Source organism: Homalodisca vitripennis, chromosome 2 (assembly GCF_021130785.1).
Source record: "Homalodisca vitripennis isolate AUS2020 chromosome 2, UT_GWSS_2.1, whole genome shotgun sequence".
NCBI lineage: Eukaryota > Metazoa > Arthropoda > Insecta > Hemiptera > Cicadellidae > Homalodisca > Homalodisca vitripennis.
This window is the reverse complement of record NC_060208.1, coordinates 139,526,966-139,541,641: the sequence shown is the minus strand read 5'-3', so window position 1 is coordinate 139,541,641 and position 14,676 is coordinate 139,526,966. Positions and strand designations below refer to the sequence as shown.

Below are 14,676 nucleotides of genomic sequence, written 5' to 3'. Positions count from 1 at the left end.
AGCAATGTTTCATGAAAATGTTTTCCTGTAAGGTTGGAAGGAAACGATTTTGATCTGGTTTGAAAAGCAGAAAACCCAGGGTGAGATTTTTATGTTATTTCCTGTCTCAGTTTGTCAGTAATTACTCCAGACCAAGAACCAGGATCGTTTAAAATGAAAATGTTGCTGTCATTTGGGCTCATACCATGATCGTCGTTATTTTTTGTTTTCTCTGCTTCAACTATTTGTTCATGTTCAGAACCCATAGCATCTTGTTTGTCATCTTTTGAAATGGATTTATCAACAGAGCACGATGCATGGCTATTTAAAGCTGTTGTAGATTCTGATATTTGAAACTGAACGTCTTGTTTTTGTTTTCCATGACTAGAAAACACTTTTAATTTTCTAATTTACTAATTGTGGTTGTATAAGCATATTATTTTACCCCATCTTCTTTTTTAGATCTATTTTAACCCCTCTAGATATAAATCTTAGTGTTATTATTAGTAAACGTCTTAACTTTTCTTAATTCTTGATTCAGATTGATAAAATAATTCGTGTACCTATGTAAATAAGTCATCATTCATGAAGCACAAGCACGGTAAAAAACTAATAGGAAACTTGGTTTAAGATATCACTATTAAATTAGTAGGAAACCAATCAAAATTTACTTTTACTCTCGACTGCATGAGACAAAATTACGACATTCAATCTGTGTCTAACGAAATTGACAGGTGGCCTGACTACGAGTGGTCATGATAGTACAGAAAGAGAGTGATGCGTCTATTTTTAGAAGAAGGAAGATAACTGACAGTACAACACAGTAGTGACGGTCTGGTCTGAGTGGTGTACTGAAGGGGACGGGGTGACGCCCGGCACTGCGTGGCGTGGCGGCAACAGTCTCAATATTGCACCTTGCCCCTATACACACCACGCACGCAAACACATACCACTACCAACAATTTTTTACTAACTATGACAATGTTATTAGGGTTAAGTTTTAAGCTTTAAATATTTACAGTACTTAGTAGAATCTAGGGTAGTTTAATCTTGAAGGTAATTTTTATTTGAAAGAGGCTATATTTGTAACTTCAATTTACTTATATGTTTCATTACACTTTTTAAGTGCCTCATGCTCGGACCCGGCCTCCCCCACGTCCCGGGCCTGGGGTCCACCCAGCCCCACCCTTGTGGGGGCCATGCTTGCTTGTATATTGCACATTATTCTGCTCTTTTCCGTGCAGGAATTTTTCTACATTCAAAGAGAGGCCCACATACTTTCATGAATGTTAAACTGTTAAGCCTGATGTTATAGAAGATACAATAAACACTATTTTTGATTGCACCAAATCTTACAATAAGTAATTGACTCATATAATTTAATAGGCGGTGATCTGAATTAGGGGTAAGACTTAGCTTGACAATATCTCACTACAAAAAGAAGTGCTGTGCCAAGACAAGAAATTAAAAATGCAGAACTTTCGTGGGGTGGTGTAGAAGAACTTGGAATACTAAAAGTCATGTTCTTTTAAGCCCTTATCTAGCCACCTTCTGGACTGATGTCCTCATATAAAATGTTATTATAACTGGAACTAGAAGATAATCTTTAAAAGAGACAAAAACAACAAACTTAATAAGCCTAAGAGAGCTACAGGATAAACACTGGTGAAATAAAATTTATTCTCAGAATAGTTTATTACTGTTTGATCATTAAACAGGAACATAATATGCACACAAAAAAACTAAGAACTAGTTTGGAATGGACGTTTCAGTTGATTTGAGGAAGAGGAAAGTGATGTTTAGCTTGTCAAGACCCACAGTAGTTACCCAGGTGTGTCAAGTCCAGGTACTGGTGGGGCGAAGCGCTTTCTAGCAGGTTGGCTAACTGCCCCACCAGTATGGAGAATGTTGGTCTCTCACATGGCTTCTCTTTCCAACAAGACTTCATTATGGTGTATCTGTATGACAAAAACATTACTATTTTAAATTAAATATTCATGACAGAGAGGAAATGTCCATATTGTAATGTTTTCAATATTGTGAAATAGTATTCGTTTTAGATTACAGTGACCATTAAACCACAACACAATTTTAATCAGTGTTATAGAGCTTCATAACAGTTATATAAATGTACTGTATCTATTATTTTATTAAAATTGAAGTTCTGTAACACTTCCATCACCTAAATGCAATAAGTGACAGTGAGAATATAAACATTCAATATCCTATAAAACTAAACTTTGAGTACGTTGACCAGGTGATTCAGTTCTATAAGTAAAAGAAATATTTATTTATGTTTTGTGAATATCAAACTTAAAATTTGATTGATAATTAATGAAACTGACATTTAATATAAACAACTGTAAAGTATTATTGTTTTTCTGCCACTATGATTCGATTTTAATATAATCATTATTAAATTTAGTGTGTAGCAGCAAATATTAATGATTAAGTGTCTTGGAATAAATGTAATTCACTACAAATTGCATCATTAATGTAGAACTAATAAAAATATAATGATGTTATTGAACATAAATGTAACTCTGGACCTTTCCATATGCTGATTAACAATGTCAGGCTATTAAATAACGAACTACAAATTAAACATGAACCATTTCCAATGAAATCAAAAACATATAAAATATTAAACTAAGAAAAGTGAACATTTTAATAATGCTATTAAAATCATTTTGGTCTACATCGATAAGTTGTCCAGAAGGAGTTGTGTATTTTTAAGCAATAGGCACTCTTTACTTTAGGACATAATAGAATAAAAACTAATTAAGAAGGGGCCAAAATAGCACAGCTATGCCTGAACCCCTAAGAGAATCCCTGATCAACTCACAGTTCATTGCTGCACATGGGGGGCTGTTCCATCCGAAAACCTTGCTTCAGCAAGCGGAACATCTGATTAGTAGGAGTAGACGGGTATGGGTTACCTCCCAAAGTCACTATTTCCCACAATAGAATGCCAAACGACCATCTATTTAACAAAAGTACTAATAAATATAGTTCAGGACTGACTGTCTCAGAAACAATATTAGAATATTTTGATACAAAGACATTAAATGTTAACTTTGATATTTTTATTTTCGTAATCAAAACACAGTGCACTTAGTCAATAAAATTTCACTTAAAACAAGATAGATGAAGTAGTGAATATTCAAGGTAAAAGAAATTAAAAGTAAATAGATATAACTTAAACATAAAAAAAACTTAATTTTTATTGGCTTTGTTTCAGTATCATCTCCTTCAAGATATAAAATATCTAAAGCCCCAAAAAAACTTAAAGTTCCATGTATACAGTTCCAAAATATTTTAATAAACAGGATGACATCCACTTATTGGAAGTTGATTCGTATTACACATAACATAATTTATATGTTTTGGAAATGAAATGGTTTATTAGTGCAATAGAATATTACACTGTTATATGGCTGTCGAGATAAAAAAAAAACACTACTAAATAAGAGCAATAAAAAAATTAATAAATAAAACAGTAGTAACGTATAGCTAAAACTGGGTAGAGTATATTTATTTTCAAATCTTAATTATTTTCTGGCAAATTCAGACAAAAATCGTAGAAAAGTATATATTCTTTAATAAGTTTTTTTAAATACTTTAATGTAGTAATCTCCTTCCATGCTAAAGGTAGTTTATTAAATAAATGCTGACTGTTGTCAGAGAAAAACGTTTTAAAATGAATTGTTCTGTGTATAGGCATAGATAAAGCATAATTTGTATGTGTAATTATGATGGGAGATAAAAGGATTGGACTGTATGCTTTTGAATTAAAACTTCCAGTATGTAAATACTGCTCACTGTCAAAATTTGAAGATTAAAAAGTGGGCCTCTACATGATTAATTAAACTTACATTTTTTATTTCCTAAAATTTGTATTGCTCTCATTTGAGTTTTGAAAACCTTTTCAATAAATGTTGAACTACTCCAGCAAACAATCCTACATCCCATCACAGATTAAAAATAAATAGTTTTTGCTGTTCTTAAATCCGTAAAATATCAAATTTTATAAATTGTGTAACATGCTGAATTTAGTTTCTGTTTAAGTGACTGATGTGATTTCCCATCTCAGATTGTCATCCAAAGTAATACCAAGAAATTTAAAATTGATTGTGGGGGTTAGGTTATTTTGGTAAAAATATATTTTAAGTTGTTCTCTAAAGTTTCTAATAAAGTGAAAATTAAGTATGGATTTTTTTAATATTTAAAGAAAGTTTTTTGGCTTTAAGCCACAAATCAAATCAATGTTTTCATGTAATTTTTGAGATAGGTCAAGTTTCTTATCGGATTTAATCAAACATGTCGTGTCATCAGCAAAGAGAACTAATTTATCACGTAAATTGAGTTGCTTGAGTAAGTCATTTATAAAAATTAAAACTAAATAGGTCCTCGAAGTACACCTGCCTCTAAATAGCGAGAAGGAGATATATATTTATGTTTAAAGCCAGCAATGTTTTCAACTATCTCTACTACTAGGCTGCGACACCTCAGGAACCTACTAAACCAATTGAGAGCAGCAACTCCTCTGATGCCATAAATACTTAAATTTATTTAAACAAAATTTAAACACAATCAAAAGCCTTCCTGAGGTCACGGAACAGGCCACTGGTCACCTCTCCCTCATCCAAGGTAGCAATTGTCAGTTAAACTTGTAGTAGCATCTGAAGTTGATTTATTGAATTCAAAACCAAACTGATTTAATTTTTTTTTTTTTTAATATTATTTTCTTAAGTTCAAGCTGTGATTTTAAAATAGTTTTTAATAATTTTGAAAAATTTTAATTATTGAAATAGGTCTTCAATTTTCTGCAAAGTTTGAATTATTGTTTTTAAATATCGGAGTCACTCTGGTTACCTTGAGAAATTCAAGAAAAACTCCATCAGTCAGGGAGCTATTTGCCAGAGAGCAGAGAGGTTTTGACAGGATGTTGATGTGTTCTTTCAATATCCTTGGAGGTAATCCATGCAGGCCTCGTGATTTACTTTATTTAAATTTACTTACAACTTCCATTATCTCTTTTTCACAAACTGGATAAAGATAAATTGAAATATTTACAAATGAATTTTGCTAAAACTTTAGTGGATCATGATGCCTTGAATTCAGCAAGTCAAGCTGGTTAAAGATAATATGAGGTACTACATTTGTGAAGTAGCTATTAAATGCTATGAGATATCCATTGGATCAGTAATATCTAATAATATGTAGTAATACGAAAATGGTTTTGTCTCTGAATTAATTATATTCCAGGTTATTTTGAAAATGTTTTTAGTGGATAGTATTTTTTTACTACAGGTTTTTTTTGCGTCTAAGACTATTATCTTATAATGTTTAATATTCTTTCCAGCTGTTTTCTGTGTTTGTTGACTTGGCTCTTGCAAACAGTTCCCTTGACAGGACAATACTTGCACTAACCACATCAGTCACCCAGGAATAATAACATGACTAATTTTGTTGTTGTTCGTAATGGGAATGCCAATTCATAATTTAATACCAGCTTATCAACAATTTTTGAAAAATTTACATCAATCTATTGGACAGAAACTATAATATGTAACCCAAACATATTGGAACATTTACTGTGTTGAGAACAATTTCTCAACTCTTCCCATCAGATAAATTATTGAACATCTTAATATAATGTAAAATATAAATGATTTCTTTATTGTTTCAACATTGAATATTTTTAATTGTATATAGCTGTTTTCTCTTTTTTTAACTAATCTGAGTTGTATAATATTATGTAGTCTAATTAATAACTTGATTGATTACACTAACTTGTTACCTGTAATTGTAGTTGTATTTGATAACGCAATACCAATAAAGTAAAATTCTAATATTAATAGTAATAAACATCGAAAAAATGTATCTACAACAGTTACAAAAGAAACCATAACGAAAATCATTGTAAATCAGTAGGCATTCATCAGATTTTAACGACATTCTAATAAAATTTTTGAAAGGATTAGAGTTCTCTCTAATATAAAGGTACTTGATCATGATAATAATCTTTCATAAGATTTTAGGTGACATCTTTATTACCTATAGACCAACATATTTCCTAATATCTTTTTCAGTGAATGAAAATAAATTTGTAATCAAATTTAAGGCTTGTTAAAGTAAAACATAATAAATCTCCCCTTTCGGCCATTAGGATGGAGAATTCTGAAACATAGATAATAAAGGGTCAATCATACATTACGAATAAAGCGTAACCTACTCTAAGATGTTTTTAGCACTTAGAATCACAAACTTTGTAGACCAATGTAGAATAAATTTATATTTTATCAGATTTCCCAAACAGAACTGAACTTCTAGAGCAGAAAATATCTGATTTGGATAGGCAGCTTATGAAGGAAAAACAACAACTCTCTGAAATACAACACATCTTCGAGGACCATGACAGGACACTAACAAGGACACTAAATGAATTTGAACATAAAAACCAGGAGCAGGAAAAGGAAATACTGATGTTAATAAGGAAAATAAACTCACACGAATATTTCCACAATGAAGAAAAAAATCTTAAAGAAAGTGCTACTCAAACAGATTCTTCACAATTTTCAACAGCACAGCCCATCCCGCTGGTGATAGAGATAGCCTAACTCAAGGAAAAGTGCAACCTACTTAAACAAGAGCTGAAATCCCCCCAAAAACAAACACAAAATTGTTCTGAGCATTTAAGTAAACAGGAAAGAAAATACAACTCCACTCAACGTCATAACAGGATGAAATGTCAAAATAAGAAAACTAAAAATAAATTCAGCATCTCCATGCAAGTAAAAAAATGCAAGAACATTCAACCTTCACAGGAGCAGCTAAAAATGACCAGAACCTGACTAAACTAAATAATAATAATAATATTTTTTTATTGCGGTAACAATTATAAAATTGCATACAAACGTCATAAATAAATATTTAAATAGTAAAAAGGTAGGCCTAAACTTCATTCACTCACGCACACAGTCACATGGTTCTCTCATTCACTCTCATCTTCATTCTCACCAGACAATCCTGCCACTGCCACACCAGAACCAGAGGATTGATGGTGTTAGTTTTGAATTTCGCCCCAGCGGCTCTCCATAAACTCGTCAACCGAGTAAAACACCCCCGACAGCAAACCGGAAAATGGGAAATCTCAAATACAAATCAAGAGTTTTCAGATAATGCCTCATTATATCAAAGAACCAATAAACAATCCAAATTATCTCCTTGAAAAAACCATTAATCACAAACATGTTTGGACATTACAACAAAATGTACAACCTGCACAAGAACAGACAAAAGAAAGAACCCTCACTTTCCTACACCAAAACACTGACAGGATATCCAACAAAATAGAGCGCCTAAACACCCTTCTTTTTTAATTAAAACCAGACTTCGTGATCCTAACAGAACATGGGCAAAAAATTGAATCACTGCAAAATACAAGACTTATTGGGTATATACTCACTGCCGAATACTGTAGGAAACACCACCAAAAGGGAGGAGCTGCTATATTTGCAAAAGAATTTTTAAACCATCATGTTGAAATAATTGACACATACAATTACAGTACAGAATTGGTATGCGAAATAGCTATTGCTAAGATTACCCTTGGTAGGTCCCATCTCTTTCTTGTTGGAGTTTAACGAACAAATGGAAACCTGGAAGTCAGCCTGGAAATTCTAGCTGAAGCACTGGAAAGCATACCAACGAACCAACCAGTATTAATAATGGGTGATATTAACATTGACAGCCTGACCAAAAAGAATGACTACACTTTAATGAATGAAATCCTAACTAGTCACAACATCCATCGTCTTGACTTACCACCTACAAGGATAACACCGACTTCAAGGACATCCATTGACTGTGTTTGTACTAACCTCGAACCAGAAAAGATTCACGTTGAGGTCATAAATACGGCCATCTCGGATCACACTGGTCAACTCTGCACCATTCAATTGAACAAGCACATATCACCCCCACCTGCTACTGAGCGCAGAAACATGAGCAACAGAAATCTGCTTAACTTAAAAACTTTGCTCTGTCAGCAAGACTGGACATCAGTCTTCCATAGGAATGATGTAGAAGAATCCTACAATAACTTTAACAGTGCCCTTTCTTTTACCATCAATTCAACTTGCCCTATAATAAAATTGAAAAAGAGGACCAAGCGGGCCATACAAACTTTAACTGACTCCATAGCAGTTCAATTGAGGAGGCAATTCGCTGAAGCCCAAGATTTGTACAACACTACAGGAGATGAAACTGACAAAAGAAATGTAGCCCATCTAAAAAAAGAGTATGACCTACGACTAAAACATCTTAGACGCCAAGATAACATAAAAACAATTTCATCAGCAGATAATAAATCCAGTGCAGTCAGGCAGGTTATAAACTCAGAGAGAAAGCCAAAAGAGGAAAAGCACCTTCCCGCAGCACTAGACATACAGAGAAAACTCATAAGAGATCCCACAAAAATTGCAGATTATTTCAATAAATTTTTCATAAACGTAGCTGAAGATACTATACTAAACAGTAAACAGCCAAGAAACCACAAAATCCTACCAGCCCCATACCCAGACATACCAAATTTCATACTGCACCACACAACCCGAAAAGAAATAGATCAAATTATCCATTCATTGAAAACTATAACCTCAGCTGGATATGATAATGTCTCAACAAAACTTTTGAAAGTTTGTAAAGAAGAACTAATTGGACCTTTAATTAACATAATAAATAAATCTTTTAATTCTGGAATATTCCCGACAGCACTTAAACTAGCCAAAGTGTACCCTAAATATAAGCAAGGATGCACTACACAAGCAGCTAACTACCGCCCAATTTCATTAATACCCACCTTCTCCAAAGTTATTGAAAAATTGGTACTAAACAGATTGCTCCATCACATAATAACTAATCAACTTCTGACACCCCACTAACATGGGTTTTTGACTGGAAGATTAACAACAGCTCTTATTAGCCTGGTGGAATTTTTAACAGACCAATTGGAAGAAGGTAACACAGCCACTGCCATTCTAATTGACAACAGTAAGCCATTTGACTGCGTTAATCATGGATATCTCTTAGAAAAATTGACGACTTTTGGAATAAATGGAAAATTACATGACTGGATAAAAAGTTACTTGACAGACGAAACCAAATGGTAGAAATAAACCACACTTCAAACAATTTAACACGTCAAATAAAATCAGTACAAAAAGTTACTTGACAGACGAAACCAAATGGTAGAAATAAACCACACTTCAAACAATTTAACACGTCAAATAAAATCAGTACCACAGCCAATCACGTGTGGTGTACCTCAAGGCTCTGTATTAGGACCGGTCTTATACATTTTATACACAAATGACCTACCTAACTTCATGCAAAATCTCGGACAAACGCTGATGTATGCAGACGATACAGTGCTCCTACTAGGTAAAAAAGAACCAGATCAACTTGAAATAGCTGCTTACACTGCTCTGAATATGGCTTTTCAATATAGCCATGGAAATGACCTTGTCGTAAATGAAAATAAAACTAAACAGCTGGTTCTAGGAAGACACAAGGAAATTGCAGGGAGACTACCAGAGCTGGAGTTAACAGACACTTCAAAGTACCTGGGCATAATAATTGACGACCGCCTTACATGGACAGACCACATAGACTCTCTGTGCAAAAAGTTGAGCACAGCATTATATGTAATTCGCAGGATAAAAAGTACATGTGACACAGCAACAGCCAAGACTGTTTACCACGCCCTATACGAAAGTCACCTTCGATATGGGATTGCTGCCTGGGGAGTCACCTCAGCGAATAACATGCAACGTCTCCTAGTCCATCAGAAGAGAGCAATCAGAATTCTTAGCAACCTCCAGCAAAGGGAATCCTGCAGGCATCCATTTAAAGATCTAAGAATTCTCACTGTTGTCAATCTCTACATCTTGGAAACTATCACCTTTCTCCATATTAAGTCACCTGAAGCAGCAAGAACCGGGGCACAATATCACAATTACAATACTAGGCATGCCACCAACTACCAACTCCCAGTACACCGACTCACTATGACGGAGAAGAAACCTACCTACGCAGGAGTAAAGTTATGGAACGCTCTCCCAGGACACCTTAGAAAGAAAAACAGCAGTTTGTACGAAGACTGAAGAACTGGTTACTGGAGCATCCGTTTTACCTACTGAAAGAATTTTATGAGTGGACTAATAACAATGAAAGTCTAACAGTTTTATATTAACTTGACAAAATATTCCATACTAGACTTCCATGACTCTTTTTCTTATCTCTATGATAATGTACAACAGAATGTAAATAAATAAATAAACAGAGTTTGAAAATTGCGATAAGTAATCAAACCCCATTTTATATCCATATAAAGATTTCCGGCAATAGTTGTCTGAACCCTAAATCTGTTACTGTGAAGAGAGAAAGAGTGAGGAGATCAGGTCGGGTTTACTTTTAATGTCAATGTTCAGTCTCAGAGACACTTATAAGCATCGCATCGTCTGTAAGGACCTAAATTATAGCCCCCTTGAAAGCTACAAACTTTTCAAACATAATGCAGCCTTGGTTATTTTTCACAATGACTATCACTAATGTTATAGGTATATGAGAGGCAATTAAAGATCAGGTAACTAATGATTCATAGGTAAATAGAATATATTTTAAATACTTTTTGTAATTTATTATGTATAAATTTATTACTAAGCTTTAAAAAAAAAACTTATGTTAGCGACTATCCAGTTTATATTACACAGGAAGACATGCAAATCGATTTCAAAGGTTTGAGTGTCCCTTCCTTTCAACACATAAATGTGATAAAATTCTGAAATATGTAATATACTAAGAATTATCTCAACTAGAATTGAACTGTTTTGTCAGAATAATAAGGGACTATAATGTAAAGAAATTGTTTTTCCAAAATAATAAACTAAGATTAGTAACACAATGAACACATGGTCTAAATTCAAAATCAATCACATGGATTGTTAGAATTTAAAGAAATTAATAGAATGATTAAAGAAATTGCACAGCAGAACTAAGCAGAAGCTTTAATCTATATATATAAAAATGAATGTTTGTATGTTTGTCCTTTATGGAATCGTGAACTATTGGACCGATCATGATGAAAATTTGTACGTATATGTATTTTTCCACGGAGAAGGTTTATAAGCTATGCCCATCCCTTTCCCGATTCAGGATTCCGCCCCACTGGTTACAGAAATACCCAAAAGAAAGAAATGCATTGCAGCAAAACATATGTTAACGTCTTTTCAAATTTTTAATCAGCTGTTCTTTGTAAACATATATTACACTTATAGTTTTAAAGCATAGAGTAAGCTTAAGAGAAACGACAAATTTTGTTTAAAACTGTTTTTGCAATCACTGTTAAACATAGACTTTACTATCCAGATAATACAATTCAAATTTGACGTAAAAATTCACCTTTAACTGCAATATTTATTTAATATAAACCATGCTCATGCTTGATCAGAAGAGTAATGCAGATATCATAATTACTATCTTACGTTGGCTACAAATATAAAGAATGTTATAAAATCAACCTTAGTTGTTTTTTTTGACAGAAGTATGGTTCTCAAAACTCCGTGTGTACATATTCTCTCGATCGAGACAACAAAGCAAGCTCAATCGTGGCATCGGAGATATAACTAATTTAATCTAAAATTTATTATAGTAAAAAAAAAATTTACTAAGTAATATAAGGACTTCGGTTCTTAAGATTTGCGTGCGAAGCCGTGGGTAACAGCTAGATAGAGGCAGGAATATGGTACATACCTTCATAATACGCCCAAGAGGCTCACGATGGAACGACTATCAATTATCTCAGCAATGTTTAGAATGTGATAGAAAAAGAATAAGTGAATATAGTGTACTGTTTTCAACGGGAAATTGCGTGCGAAGCCGCGGGCAACTTTTGCAAAAAATTATTGAAATGCGCAGCAAAGCGCGCCGGGCCCGCTAGTTAATTATATATATATGATATATTGCATCCAATGATAAAATCTGTTGCCATTTGAAATATTGTGATTGTGTGCTATCTAACGGCAGACAAAAAAAAACAGTATTTATAAATATATTACAGGAAACTATTAAAAACATATTATATTGAGTAATCTCTAGCGATAATAAAAATACCAGAGTAAAAAAGTCGCTTGATTTCAAAGCACTCACGCGTTGTAGTACCCTAGCTCAGCAGAAACTAGAGGTTCTTGTTACCGGTACCTTACATGTGGCGTCAATTTGAAATTTGTTAATAGTATTATCGATATTACCAAAAACAACTAGTAATAATTAATTCTGTTGACTTTGGTTTGTAAACATTCTGCTCCAATTGTTCAATTGTTTTATATTGCAATACATCAAAAACGTATAACATCAAATTTCATATAACATAAAAATGTTAATAAGTTAAAAGTATGAACTAAAGTACGAAATATATCATTACAAGCCTGGCCATTTTGTTTATTGTACTATTTAATAATAATGTAAAGATATCTCAGTTGATAGTTTTAATACTAGTGTTATCACAAGAAACTAATTTTCTATACTCATGTAAGGTTTAAACAAGATCTCTAAGCCATTAACCAACAGTTTCTTTGTCACAACCAATATTCCAAAAACCAATAAGTTCATAGTTCATGAAGTCATGTTTATTAAAGACGTCTTGATATATTTCACTGATTATTTCTAACTGAAATCTTCTTATAAATATAAGAAGCATGTTGCGGTTCCAAAGGAAACATTGGCAGATATCTTTAAGTATCTGTTCTTAAACATAGCTAAAATCTGTGATAGTCATTAAAATAAACACCGTTTTCACACTTTAGTTCTTCCTACTACACTCCGTCCATAATCTCGTGGGTTCAAACATGGATATTATCTAGCACCACTACATTCATCATTTTAAGCGAAAGTTTTCAATTCGTGGTTTTCCATGAGTTCTCACGACTGATTAAGAAAACATACAAAAACCTCAACTTGAGCGCATCAAAGGTCTCATGTGGGATCATCAATGGTAATTTTGATATTTTAACATTATAATAGAAATGTCATTAAATGTATTGTATTTTCAGAAGCACTCAAGAGGTAAGACGAACATGTGTACAAAGTTACATCGATTCTCTAGTTTTGAAGCTTTCGTAATTAGTCTGTAAGTGGTATTTGGATTTTATGTATATAGGTTATGTACTGTACATACCAAACCAACAAATTGAATTATTAAACAAAATTGAGTGGATTAAATAGTATCTTAATTACCCATATCTGACTATATACTATCGCATTACAATATTTGTTTTCTCCGAAATTATAAACCGTTATAGATAACTGCTAGTAGTGTAAATCTTTACTGACACATCACTCTGAGTGGTATAGATCTGATGTAGAAGAGACTCAAGTGCCATCCACTTCACCGGCATCTTCTCTGAACTTCGCTTGCAGTAGATGTTCTGCTCGTAAATGTCCCGACTGAGGCCAAAGTCTGAGATCTTGACGCATTGGTCATCGCAAATCAGTACATTTCGTGCTGCCAAGTCTCTGTGTACTACTCGGTTGCTGGCCAAGTATTCCTGGAAAGAATAATATATTACTTGTATTTATCAGAATAAATATACATTTACCAGTTACTAATTATGATGATTGTTATAGATTGATAATTTGAGTAACCTAAACACTCTTTTGGAAAAATAGTCCAACCCATTAAGTTTTTTCACATCCCAGGGTGTCAAAACGATATAATTAACAATAAATAATTCATACACTCACCATGCCTGTTGCAATCTGCCATGAAAATGAAAGTAAGTGTTCAGCTAATGTCTTCTTCTCATTATCTTTCCTTTCTGAAATTAAACGCTATTTTACAATATTAAAACTTTAACAGTTTGGTCATAGTGGTAAGATATATATATATTAAATATACTGTAACCTAAAATTATTACACAGTATTAGAGTATCCTTTCTCAAAAGTTTGTATTAACAATTTGTTATCATTGTGATAACATTGTGATGGTTTTGGCATTATAGTTTAAAATTAAAACTGATAAAATATATTGTAACATATATAAGTTATAATGTATTAAAGACACTTCAGCCTTTTTTTTGGGTAGTGATTAAAAATCTTAGCGGAAGCCATGCTAGGAATTCTTCTGGGTGCATTCAACTTACTCTCAAGAAAATCGTACATAACATTAGTGACAAGTCCTTGTACTGCATTATCCTTTGCTGTAACAGGTGCAGTGTAACTACCTGAGAAAAAAACAGCAAAAACATTAGCAAGATTATTTTGTAAACTAAAACTTATGTGTACACACTTGTAATTGATAACAGTTTGTAGGATTAAAAAAGTAAAAGTTTGCTTTAATTGCGTGCAAAACTTCAGGTAAATGCTAATAGAATAAATTTCAATGTATGAGACGTATGCAAAGAAATATTTAGTATTATTAGTATAAACCCTGTTAAAGAGAAAGTTGTACCAAAGCTGTCGACTGTTAAATCTGCATATTTTATGGTTCCTGTAGAAAGTGTGTCTTCTGTAATGGCTTCTGTTTGTTTTTTCCACTCCTAAAACAATCAAGAATGATAATTATTTAGTGAGGCATACATTACTATAAATACAGAATTCATTATTAATAGTTACACATTGAATTTTATTAATTA

General features: G+C 32.9%; 1 protein-coding gene across 2 annotated transcripts in view; it reads right to left on the bottom strand.

Moving 5' to 3' along the window:
- Positions 1-1,655: 1,655 nt before the first annotated feature.
- The window catches only part of LOC124354819 (tyrosine-protein kinase receptor torso), a 100,527-nt gene continuing 87,506 nt past the window's right edge, over positions 1,656-14,676 (bottom strand). For both annotated transcript variants that reach the window (XM_046805560.1, XM_046805559.1), the window contains 6 exons: positions 14,493-14,580; positions 14,185-14,265; positions 13,786-13,859; positions 13,375-13,589; positions 2,825-2,962; positions 1,656-1,937 (listed from right to left, as the gene is read on the bottom strand). In XM_046805560.1, the coding sequence (XP_046661516.1) occupies positions 1,787-1,937; positions 2,825-2,962; positions 13,375-13,589; positions 13,786-13,859; positions 14,185-14,265; positions 14,493-14,580 (747 nt within the window). In that variant the 3' untranslated portion in view covers positions 1,656-1,786. The remainder of the gene's footprint in view (positions 1,938-2,824; positions 2,963-13,374; positions 13,590-13,785; positions 13,860-14,184; positions 14,266-14,492; positions 14,581-14,676) is intronic.